At 42.3% G+C, this 12,284-nt stretch overlaps 2 protein-coding genes and 1 long non-coding RNA gene across 3 annotated transcripts in view; 2 read left to right on the plus strand and 1 right to left on the minus strand.

Annotated features, from left to right (window-relative positions):
- zfhx2 (zinc finger homeobox 2) overlaps window positions 1-5,292 on the plus strand; it is a 33,262-nt gene extending 27,970 nt beyond the window's left edge. The window contains exon 5 of the mRNA XM_061665893.1: window positions 1,930-5,292. Within this exon, the coding sequence (XP_061521877.1) occupies window positions 1,930-2,373 (444 nt within the window). The 3' untranslated portion in view covers window positions 2,374-5,292. The remainder of the gene's footprint in view (window positions 1-1,929) is intronic.
- Window positions 5,293-7,487: 2,195 nt separating this feature from the next.
- LOC133396746 (uncharacterized) lies at window positions 7,488-9,766 on the plus strand. Its single transcript, XR_009767409.1, has 3 exons — window positions 7,488-7,586; window positions 7,668-7,727; window positions 8,212-9,766. It is a non-coding gene; the product is annotated as an uncharacterized LOC133396746 (long non-coding RNA).
- Window positions 9,767-10,781: 1,015 nt separating this feature from the next.
- Window positions 10,782-11,867, minus strand: LOC133396745 (cystatin-B-like). Its single transcript, XM_061666896.1, has 3 exons — window positions 11,743-11,867; window positions 11,553-11,654; window positions 10,782-11,045 (listed from the first exon to the last, which is right to left on the minus strand). Exons 1-3 carry the CDS (start codon window positions 11,806-11,808, stop codon window positions 10,917-10,919), a joined length of 297 nt encoding a protein of 98 aa, XP_061522880.1. The 5' UTR covers window positions 11,809-11,867; the 3' UTR covers window positions 10,782-10,916.
- Between the last annotated feature and the right edge of the window lie 417 nt (window positions 11,868-12,284).

The following is a 12,284-nucleotide window of genomic DNA, read 5'->3' on the forward strand; positions in this document are numbered from 1 at the left end:
TTACGCTTCATAATGCGCCACACATTTTCAATGGGAGACAGACCAGTCTAGTACCCGCACTCTTTTACTATGAAGCCACGCTGTTGCAACAGGTTCAGAATGTGGTTTGGCATTGTCTTGCTGAAATAAGCAGGGGCGTCCATGAAAAAGACGTTGCTTGGATGGCAGCATATGTTTCTCCAAAACCTGCATGTACACCTCAGCATTAATGGTGCCTTCACAGACGTGTAAGTTATCCATGCCATTGGCACTAACACAGCCCAATACCATCACAAATACTGGCTTTTGAACTTTGCGTCCATAAGAGTCTGGATGGTTCTTTTCCTCTTTGGCCCGGAAGACACGACGTCCACAATTTCCCAAAACAATTTGAAATGTGGACTCGTTGGACCATAGAAAACTTTTCCACTTTGCATCAGTCCATCTTAGATGAGCTCTGGCCCAGAGAAGCCGCCGGTGTTTCTGGGTATTGTTGATAAATGGCTTTTGCTGCTTTGCATAGTAGAGTTTCAAGTTGCACTTACGGATGTAGCGCCGAACTGTATTTACTGACATTGGTTTTCTGAAGTGTTCCTGAGCCCATGTTGTGATATCCTTTACACATTGATGTCGGTTTTTGATGCAGTGCCGTCTGAAGGATCGAAGGTCACGGGCATTCAATGTTGGTTTTCGGCCTTGCCGCTTACAGGCAGTGATTTCTCCAGATTTTCTGAAGCCAGTGATGAACCGTAGATGACGAAATCCCTAAATTCCTTGCAATTGTACATTGAGGAACATTGTCCTTAAACTGTTCGACTATTTTCTCTCGCACTTGTTCCCAAAGAGGTGAACCTCGCCCCATCTTTGCTTGTGAATGACTGAGCCATTCAGGGAAGCTCCTTTTACACCCACTCATGGTACCACCCGTTCCCAATGAGCCTGTTCACCTGTGGGATGTTCCAAACAGGTGTTTGATGAGCATTCCTCTACTTTCTCCGTCTTTTTTGCCACCTGTCGCAGCTTTTTTGGAATGTGTTGCAGCCATAAAATTCTCAGTTAATGATTATTTGCTAAAACCAATCAAGTTTATCAGTCTGAACCTTAAATATTTTGTCTTTGTCGTGTATTCAATTAAATATAGGTTGAACATGATTTGCAAATCATTGTATTCTGTTTTTATTTATGTTTAACACAACATCCCAACTTCATTGGAATTGGGGTTGTACATCCAGTCTGAAATACTCGACCTCGCACACCAGCTCAGGCTCTTTCCCTGCCAGAGGTGAAGGTGAGGAAGAACCCAGGTCCCCGACCTAGGCTCAAGAGTGTGGCACACTCTGAGTCATGTGAGTGAAAAACGTGGCAAAGGTGTTCAGAAAGGAATAAGGGTAAAATGTATAATGTACACAAACAGAGGAGGCTTTTGGTGGTTTCTTCACTTTAGTTTGAACAAATTGAACACGTCCAAAACTTCTAGTAGTATAAATAATATTTTTCTTATTCCTCATCAACTGGTCTAAGCTAATAAACGCCCACCCATGAATTGACAGTATTATGTCGTCTGGTAAAATGCTAGCTGGTGGTCAAGTTGCACAAAAGATGTTAATGCCTTTTTTTGTCTTTTATGTGAATTTAAGAAATAAAAAAAGAAACAAATTGGTCATATGTTAAGTGAAGGGTCTTATTTTCTTTTGTATTCATAATTGCTCTTTAAGCATGCAAAAATAGTTTATCCAAATGATTCGATTTTCAGTCGGCGACCCGAACACTTGAATATTTGATAGCGGGCGGCCCTACATTCAACCCCGGAGCTCCTCAAAATTTGAAAGTTGCACCTCAAATGAGTGATTAGAAAAACTGCTCCTCAAAGGAAAAGCAAATATTTCGAGCCTAGAGTGTTCTTAAACCCTTTCTCTTTGGCCTCTCCTTCTATCCACCGCACACTCCCAGGGTCCTCAGGCCGGTGGTGGGAAGGTGTTCATGACATCAGGAAGTTACCTGCAGTACAATGCTCTCAAAGCCAACCGTCCCATCCTGCCCAAACCCGTTCAGCTCACGATCACGGAGACTCCCACTTCCCCAGCGGCCGGCCAAACGTCACCCATCGAGACCCTGACGGGCTGCTGTGAGGTCTGCAAGGTCTCCTTTGAATCACGGGCGGCCGCGAGGGCCCATGTCTTCTCGTCGCTTCACCTCGCCAAGCTGCGCACCACTAACTTTGGCCAGCCCACCGCACTCGTCAACAAGAACGGAACTGGCAACGGAGGTTCGGGCAGCGTCAACCTGAGTTTGCAGGTCTGTCATTCGTCTCCACCGGTAACCGGCTCCGGTGCTGGTTCTGGAGGCGTAGTCGTTATCGAGTTGCCTCCATCCGCGGCCACCAGCAACAGTTAAAAAAAACAAAACAAAAAAAACTCAGATCAGGATTGGTCTGCACACTGACTATTTGGACCCATTTGGGCTCCTCCAATTTTAATAAGTTTGAGCACTATTTCTCACCACCTAACTTAATTATTTTTGGTTTTGAAGTTGGCTGTTCCTCCCGTTCACGCAATATCCCATTTTCAACCTTTTTGATGACTCGAATGGACATGTTCATCAAGTTCACCGTGAATTCACACCAAACAGTTCCCATGCTGCTGCTGAGCTCATCAGTTTGCTGTGAGTGTTGGATAATACTTCTTTAAATCATCTCACCTTTCACCCAAACATTTTTATTTTCAATGACCCTCCTACAAAACTCTAAAGGGACTCGACTTTCCAGGCTTGAACTGAAGAGACTGATACTGTTTCTCTGCCATGTCACTATTTGGGATAACACGAAATACTCACAGTAATAACTCCCACTTTGCTCCTGTGGAATATTTTTTGGGGGGATGCTTTCACTTCCAGAGCAAAGATTGCTTGTGTATGACATGAATGAACTGAACAAATGTGACATGCGTGTTGACTGTCGCTTTTATTCATTTGCTAACAGGATATGTGATCTGAGGAGTGTTGCGTATACATCATTTGGGATACAGTAGAGGTACTCTAGAGCGAATAGGGCTTTTAAACCCTACCCCTGCCCCCTTTCCCATGTTTATAGTTTTCATGACAATCCATACAAAAAAACAGGTTATAGAAATAGCGAGGAATCTTGGCATACCGCACTTTGACACATATTTCATTGTTTGAAATGTTTTTAAGCATTCTGATGCGAGTGTCTTTTTATGGAAAGATGCATTCATGCATGTTGGATGCCTTAATATAAATTGTGATTTTTATATTTTATTTTTTTCTTGCTAGTCTCTTCAGTCACGCTTTGGGTGTAAGCATAATATTGTGCAAGAACCTTACGGGAATGAAAGTGAAATCAAGCGCTGTTCCCAATTGCTAATACACGGGTGGGGGGAGTGCAATGTGAATGTCATTCTTTTGATATCACATGAGCAAGACCCTGCCTGTTAAATTGTAACCAGCTTTTTCTCAGCCAAGGACATAATGTGTGATCCTGTGTGGGGGGGAGGGGAGGGTGGAATTCAAAACAAATGATCCTGTGGGTTTCTATTTCCCACCCTAACGACATGTATAAACACTATTCACAAAAAGTTTGGGATATTGGTATCGGTGGAAATTTCAGTACTCTAACTTTTTACAGGTGATCTTATTTAGACCTTTTCTAAACTTTTGACCGCCCATGTCCAACTGTTAAGTGTTTTAGAACTTTTCCACAACTTGTTTTCTTACAAGGAGCGGAACAGGTGTGTGATCCAGGAATTTACTAATACATTTCCTGGTTTAATTAGAATTGGTATTTAAACAATCTTCTTCGTCATGCTATTAACATGTTGACATCAGGAGACCAAGATGACATGAACTGTACCTTGCCATTGTGAGGCTTCAAACAGGATATTCTCAGAGGGAGGTGGCCACTGATCTTAAGACTGTCGCAGAATGTCATCAGCGGATTACAATACATAGAGAGACCGGAAGAGTCACTGAAAGGAATAGAATCAGACGTCCTTGGACACAAGGTACTGCAAAAAGTACTGAAAAGTGAACAGTTGGACATTTACCATGAAGATAAAATAAACTTCACCTGTAAAGGTTATTGTGCATTTTAGGTTAATCTAGAACTTTCACCCGAAAATCCTGCTCCACCTTACTTTTTGTGAGTAGTGTTCATCTCTGAAGTTCTAAAGTAAGATGGCCTTATAATGTAAATGCTTATTGAATAAATGTATTAGAATTTATCAGCACGAAAGGTCCCACCAACTAGCTTGGCAAGATGAGTGCTTATTCAATTCCCCCCCCCCACCACCACTTGTTTAGTCACTAGTGCTGGTAATGCACGTGCCGTGAAATGGGACGTGATGTGTGCAAACCAAACAAGGGAGGAAATTGGCTTTCACTAATATCCTGAAGGCCGCTCGTGGATACTTCATTCTAGCAATGTATTGTTTTGACTGAGTTGACTGAGAGCTAATAAGATGGTGCTGTGTTGAAGGACACGCGACTCACTAAAGAGCTTTTTCCTTCCATTTGAATTTGTATATTGTTACTATGGTTAGTTTTAACTCAAATGCAAAACGAAAATGTTTTTTAAAAGATATATATTAAGTGATATTCCAAAGTAATTTTTTTTTTTATTATTATTATTGCTTTCAGTCATTTAAAAACATAACAACCAAAAAGCAATCAAGAGGTGTTCACAAATGCAAACTGTAAAGGACATCCCACAGCTTGACTCTTGCACTAGTCCACTATATTTGCACAAGCTACAGACATTTCAAAAATGGACACAGCCATGGATGCAACGTGACAAGTGACTCGGTGTGTCTTGAAACAAAAAGGGTGGCAATGTTCCTTACGACTTCTAAAAAATGTTTGTCCTTTGGGAATCATCTTGTGTGTGAATCAAGGATGCGAGTGCTCCGATGTCAAGACTGGGATACACACAGACAAACAAACGCGGTGTTGCACTGTCCAAATGAAATAGGTTTTTACAGAGATATGCTTTTATTATCTTGCATTTCATTGTCAATTTGATTATCACTATTGTTATAACTGTACTACTACTTATTCGATTTACCATTACTACTCATGCTGTTTTGATTATTACTTATTGTTGTTTTCATGCCACCTCTATGCTCAGACTGAGTATGGTATTCCTCTGAATATTGATCAATAATAGTGGCAGTGTTGTTATGTATTGTTAGACCTCTGATTAGTCCCCCCCGCCCCCCTCCTTACTGTACCTTGCCTTTTTTTGTGTTTGGTCTCCATTATGCTTTCTTTGATATACAGAAAAATAAAATCAGTTGAACATGGCAAAATACGGTGGAACTGGTTTTATTTGAAATATAGTTCCCCTTCAAAACTGAGATTTGATCGAATACTGTATTTTGGTCAGACTTTGTTACCCTAAAAGGTTCAAAAGCAAGACCTGGACGAAATGGTCAGAGTCCTCACTGCTTCGGGTTTCAAATTTTTTGGTGTCATGTCGGCAAAAAGGCACATTGCCATTGCCGTAAAACCTGTTAGAGAATGATGGACAAAGGAAGGCAACGACCCAGGTTGAGTCTGGTCGCCATGCCAACCTCTGATACCCGATTTTATTTGATCAAAGTGATTCTTCAATGATCGGGTTGAAAAGTTTAATTTATTTGAACTAAGTATACAGAATTAAGCTGTAAGGTCTTCCACGTGCAGCTCAAACGGCTCTGGGTGCAAAATACCCTGTAAATTTGCGGCGGAGGCACATTTTATTTTAATGGGATTCAAATTAAAAGGTCAAGCATTTCAGAAAAGCATTATCTTGAAACAAAACATAACCATAAAGAAATGTATGATGGTTATTGTTCAGTCCTCAGTCATATATTTGGAAAAAACTAACAAAAAAAAACCCCCACAATATTTTACAAATTCCTCCAGGGTATGTAAACTTGTATGTAAACACAACTGTACATATATGCAGTCATACGTGCGTACGTACCCGTCAGTATGAAAGTGTAGGCTACACTTTTTTTTATAACCACTAGGTGGCGATGGCATTTTGGAATGAAAGTGTACAGCTTTTTCATAACCACTATATGGCGGCATACATTTATAAAATGCGAAAGTTTTTTTTTTTTTTTTTTTCCCCCATTTGCCCCTATACCTATGTATAATGCGCACTATTGACTTTTGACAATATTTTGGGTGGAAAAAATGCACATTATACACACGAAATTACGGTAACTCTGCATGAGTTAATGGGGCGTCTAAAAACTCTTTACTTTCTGAAGTTAATTGAGGGATGTTTAGGTTATTGAAAAGTTTCAATGTCGTTTTTATTTGGCTTAATGTGGAATGAGTACAGGAAGTCCTCTAGTTACGACGCAGTCGACCTACGACGTTTCGACTTTACGACGCCCGTGCCTCGTCCGCCATTTTGTCCCAACACCGTAATGTTTCTGCTTAGCTAGTTCATAGTGCTTGTCTGTGTTTGTGCGGCGGGAGTATCTTTGCCTTTTTTTCCCCACACTCTCAGCAGTCACGGTAAGTACAGAATCTTCCTTTTTTATTTTAATGTATTTTAGTTTCCTTCTACAAAGTGTTAACCTTTCCCGCTACGGTCATTTGACCGTGGTCGGCAGACGCAGGGGTTAAATCCCTTCTCTCGTTGCACAGCTGAGCCGGGCGGCGGCAACAATAAAGGCACGAAGCGCCGATTTGCTGCTTTAACGGCTTTATTAGCGCCTCTGCACATTCGACGTCAACGGGTCCTCCGCTAATCGCTACTCTTCCCCGGTCGCCGTCACTCCACTTGCTACTGTACACACTCGACACCGGCGCGCGCTCCTTCCTCCTCCGCAGTGCCGTCTCGCGCGCACGCCCACACACACTGAGCTTGCTGTCACAATCACGTGGGACAATACCTGTAACAAGTATTTCGCCGTAAATTTCAACTTTTAACGGCGAAATCCGACTTACGCGGAAATTCCCTATTACGTTGCCAGCGTAGGAACGAAACTCGTTTGTAAATCGAGGACTTCCTGTATAAGCTACTGTCTTAGTTGTAGAATTTATCGTTAAGTTCCTGTGTTGATTGAGTAAATTTGCCATTTGAATCTTGTATGGTTGGAATATGTCAGGGAGTCTGAAATCGTGCGTATATTCATCTTATATTTGGGCAGACTGTGATTGTTTGGAATTTTTTTTTTTATTTCAGCGGTCTATGGTTGGATTAAGTGCGATTATTAAAGTCGCCACTTATAATAATTGTTGAATTAGCTGAAAAATTGCTCAGATGTGAAAAAAAAAAAGTGAATAAAAGTTGGACCATCATTATTAGGGGTGTGTACATCGTGTATACTATATTTCTCGGACTATAAATCGGAGTTTTTTTCCTTGTTTGGCCGGAGGTGCGATTTATACTCTGGCGCTGAAGTGAAATTATTAACACATTATTATATAATTTCACACGTTCTTTTCACACTGACAACCGCAAGAGGGCGCTCTAGGTCTGTGTATCTGTACCTGCAACTGACAAGGAGTCTGACGAAAGCGACGTAGAAGAGGAAGCGGCGCATCGTCTCCCTCCGGAGTTGGCGGAGTTGTTTTGAAGTGACACTGATAGTTTGGTAAACTTGTTAGCATGTTCTTTATGCTGTAGTTATCTGAATAACTGTTATGTTACGTTAACATACCAGGCACGTTCTCAGTTCGTTGTTTTCAGGTCAGGTGCTGAGGCAGAACCACTTTCCTGAAGGCATTGACAGTGGGTACGAGAAGTATTCCGATCCCTTAAATGTTTCACTCTTTGTTATATTGCAGCCATTTGCTAAAATCATTTAGGTTCATTTTTTTCCCTCATTAATGTACACACAGAACCCCATATTGACAGAATTGTTGACATGTTTGCAGATTTATTAAAAAAGAATAACTGAAATATCACACAGTCACAAGTATTCAGCCCCTTTGCTCAGTATTGAGTAGAAGCATTCTTTTGAGCTAATACAGCCATGAGTCTTTTGGGGAATGATGCAACAAGTTTTCCACACCTTGATTTGGGGATCATCTCCAGTTCTGTCAGGTTGGATGGTGAACGTTGGTGGGAAGCCATTTTCAGGTCTTTCCAGAGATGCTCAGTTGGGTTTAAGTCAAGACTGTGGCTGGGCCATTCAGAAACAGTCACTGAGTTGTTCTGAAGCCACTCCTTTGGTATTTTAGCTGTGCTTTAGCTGTCGTTGTCTTTTTTTTTTTAAGGTGAACCTTCGGCCCAGTCTGAGGTTCTGAGCGCAATGGAGAAGGCTTTCTTCCAGGATATCCCTGTACTTGGCTGCATTCATCTTTTCTTCGATTGCAACCGGTCGTCCTGTCCCTGCATCTGGAAAACACCCCCGCCGTGCTTCGCTGTTGGGACTGTATTGGACAGGTGATTAGCGGCGCCTGGTTTTCTCCACAGGTACCGCCTAGAATGAAGGCCAACAATTTCTATCTTGGTCTCATCGGACCAGAGAATCTTATTTCTCACCATCCTTGAGTCCTTCAGGTGTTTTTGAGCAAACACCATGCAGGCTTTCATGTGTCTTGCACTGAGTAGAGGCTTCAGTCGGGCCACTCTGCCAAGCTTGAAAATCCGCTGGTCCCGCATGCCAAGATAAAAGTTCAAAGGCCATTTGTCCTTTGAAAGGCAACTCGTTAAGACATCTGGGACAATGGATGGGACACGAGCGGCACCCACAGGCGGTGGAGAGTTCTTGCGGCCAGCGATTGAAAGTTGCCACTAATCACAATCTTCACCGGAGTTGAACGTTGTCAGTGTGTCATTCAGAAGTATTCAATGGCATCGTCGTGTCTCTTGGACTCCTCTATGCTACCCAGCTGCGGTCCCCCCCTCAACATGCGGTAGACTTTGGAACGCACGAATGTGGATGTGATCGTCTCCTCCCACGTGCACCTGCAATAAACGTATGATAACACCGACGTATAGGAAAACCTCTCTTCTGCTACTAAGAGTGTCAGGATGTGCTACATTATAAACAACTGGACACTTTTCTCAGAATGGCAAATGTATCCAAACATACTCGCATAGATCATGTATTGCCATGACATCAGCATTCAGAGACACCACAACAGGGCAGACAATCCAGGCAATTCGCGAGGGCCCTGAGCTGATGGGGATTCCAGGAGATGGCTGACATTAGCCCATATAGACGACAAAACACTGCTTTAGACACTACAATGACAACATGTCACTGTCAGGAATCCCCCATATAGGGCCTCTGAATACAGCAATTCCTTGTGTGTAATGTGCTCCCCCCCCAAAAAAAATAGTCAAAAGTCAATAGTGTGCATTATACATAGGTATAGGGGCAAATGGGGGGAAAAAACTTTCACCTTTTAGAAAGTCGGCGGCATTTTGCGGATCTGTAAGCCCTCCGCACTTCATCATCTTGGCGTCTAGCAAGTCGAGAGCCGCAAGAACTCAACTCAAGTGAGTCTGTTACTGTCCAACTCTACCATCATGTTATCATGTGATGGTGACTGGTGGGCCGTACCATTCGTGTGGAGCCGGGCACGTCGTTAATTAAACCGAGACAGAAAAGTGTTATACTGTTCAGCCTACAGATTCAAATGCTACCATTTTCTGCAATTCTACTCTTGAGCTGTCTTTTCAGATTATTTGATTTCATTTTACCAAATGGTTTCTCTTTTAATGTATTGGTCTTTGGACCCACTTTTATAAAACAATGAAAGAGTCTGAGGTGTGGCTGCGTACTCGCTTCTTTCTCATAAACTGCGACTTCGGTGGAATCTCATTTCCTCATGAGCAACCCCCCCCCCCATGCTTGCAGCGCACATTTCTTGTGACTTTGAAATAGGCGAGCCTATTGCGGTGATATGTATGAGTTTTTCCCCATTGGTTTGGTTCAGTTGTAGAAACTGAGATTAGATTTGCAGAAGTGTAAAATCAGTGTAGCACAACAGCAGTGCTCACATCTCTTCCCAAACAGTTCGCCCGTGTGTCAAAACCAAATTCCTCTCTCACATAAATGGTCAGCGCCCCCAAAACTCATCATCCCTTTGGTGGGTTGTAGAAGAACTGCAAATCAAAATGTTTAGGTGTTTTGTCACTATGGCAGAGGACTCACCCCTACCCCCCCCCCCCCCCCCCCCCCCCCCCCCGCTGTACACACACCGCACATCCATCCATCCGCAACTATTGTGACAGACGTTCTATTACTCACGACCATGCAGCAACGCCCTTGATACTACATTCTTTCTTCCCTATATGCTATAGTGCCTTAAAAAAAGTATTCCTACCCCTGAACTTTTTCACATTTTGCCACGTTACAACCGCAGATGTAAAGTTTTTTTTTTTTAATTGAGATTGTATGTGATTGATCAACACAAATAATCACATCATTGTAAAGTGGAACGGAACTGATAAATTGGTTTCAAAATTGTAACCAAAAAAAATAAAATCTGAAAAATGCAGTGTGCATTGTTCAGACCGCCCTGCGTCAATGCGTCAATGGTGTTATGTTCCGATGCAACCAAAGTGGAAATCTGAACATTTTGGCCAAAATGTTATTTGCAAAAAAATACAAAGTTAACAGCTTGTCTTTGTATTCGATTGAATATAGGTTAAAAAGGATTTGCGAATCATGCGTTCTGTTTTTGACATTTTACACAATGTCCCAACTTTGTTGGAATTGGCCTTTGTGCAATTCATCATTGTATATGATTATAGATTCTCCTTTATCGGTCTGTTTATGTGATATATACATATATATGTCACGCTTTTGAAATCACACAGCAGAATATCAATCTTTTTTTTTTTTTTTGTATTTATTAAAATGGTCCCGTCTGCAATACTTGGCACATTATTATGCCGTATTGTTGGGGTTTACAATGCGCTCGTTGCCGCATCGATGAACAGGGCCCGTCTTCTCTTGGTGCGCCGCTCAGAAGTACTCAATGGCGTCGTCGAGTCTCTTGGACACCTGGATGGCGGTCAGCTCCGCTCCCGCCCCGACGTGCGGCAGACTTTGGAAGACGCGAATGTGCACGTAGTCGTCTCCTCCCACGTGCACCTGCAACAAAAGTTGGACGCCAACGTTCGGAACAGGCGGCAGGGGTTCCAAAAACACATTTTAGTTCCCCGATTTGATCCCAAGTGGGCGGGGCGAGTCCATTTGTGGCTTAATAACGACGATTCAAAAATGTTCCCGTTGTTTTGGTGTTTTGATGCAAATAATTAAAAAGTACATTTGAAAAATATTGACATTTATCTTGTTGCAAATCATAGTGGTGCAACAATTAAATCGATTATCAGATTAATCAATAACTCATTGATTAATCATTGAGAGACTTGAATTTAAAATTGTCCAAATCCTCTGAATTCAGTCTTTCAAGAGTGAATATTCTCAGACTTCCGTAGCCCTCCAAGAAAGATTGATCATCATTGCGTTTTATTCAAAGAAGACATTTGCTGGCAAACATCTTGTTCTTGGGAAAACAAGGATCCACATTGCCCAGTTTGTATACACGAGTCATAATAATCCTGATCCGAAAGATGGTATGATTGATGCTGTGCGTACCTTGATGAAGTAGTTCGTCCCGGCCACAACTTGAGAGCTGTAAATCTTCGCGACAAAGACGTCGTAAGTATTGCCAGTTTTCTGCTCAGCTTGAGGCTTCACCTGGAAGCCATTTGTGAATCGTTTATTTCTCTTTCGTGTACTTTCAAAGCAAGTAGCAGCAACAACAACAACAAAACGGGATACTCACGGTGTCGCTTATTTTTTGAATCTCTGCATGGGCATTTTGAGCGTCTGAAAGCCCTCCGCACATCATGTTGGAAGCAGAGCAACGCAAGTCAACGCAACTCCGCTGAGTGCGTCAACACTCGCGTCTTTATCATGTGACTGTTGGGCCGTACCACTGACGCGCGGAGGTGGGGGGTGTGGTTAATTCCAACCACACGGAAACGCGTGAGACTATTCAACCTGCAGATTTATCTTTTATCTTCTACACTTAAAATCGATGAGATTTTTTTTCGTTTCGTTCTACCAACGTACACGATGTCTCTTTTAATATATTCGTCTTTTGGCCCCCTGTTAGAAAACAGTGAACGAGTCCGAGGTGTGGCTGTGTTCTGGGTTGCTTCAGTTCCAGTTCTGTTTGAAAAGGGAATCTTTTTTTTTGTTTTTGTTCTTTTCTTTGGCAGGGAACACAAGGCAGCATTTTAAATGACAAAACAAAACAAAACGCTACCGCGATTAGCTTTAGCGTGTCGCATGTTCTCCCGGTGCCTGCGTGGCTTTTCTCCG

The sequence above is a fragment of the Phycodurus eques genome, chromosome 21, assembly GCF_024500275.1.
Source record: "Phycodurus eques isolate BA_2022a chromosome 21, UOR_Pequ_1.1, whole genome shotgun sequence".
NCBI lineage: Eukaryota > Metazoa > Chordata > Actinopteri > Syngnathiformes > Syngnathidae > Phycodurus > Phycodurus eques.

What these genes read in the sequence shown, in the direction of transcription:
- LOC133396745 (XM_061666896.1), bottom strand. Translation starts at nt 11,808, where the DNA reads ATGATGTGCGGAGGGCTTTCAGACGCTCAAAATGCCCATGCAGAGATT. An exon ending in TTCAAAAAATAAGCGACACC is followed by an intron (nt 11,655 to 11,742) that starts GTGAGTATCCCG and finishes AATGGCTTCCAG; the next exon opens with GTGAAGCCTCAAGCTGAGCA. An exon ending in GGACGAACTACTTCATCAAG is followed by an intron (nt 11,046 to 11,552) that starts GTACGCACAGCA and finishes CTTTTGTTGCAG; the next exon opens with GTGCACGTGGGAGGAGACGA.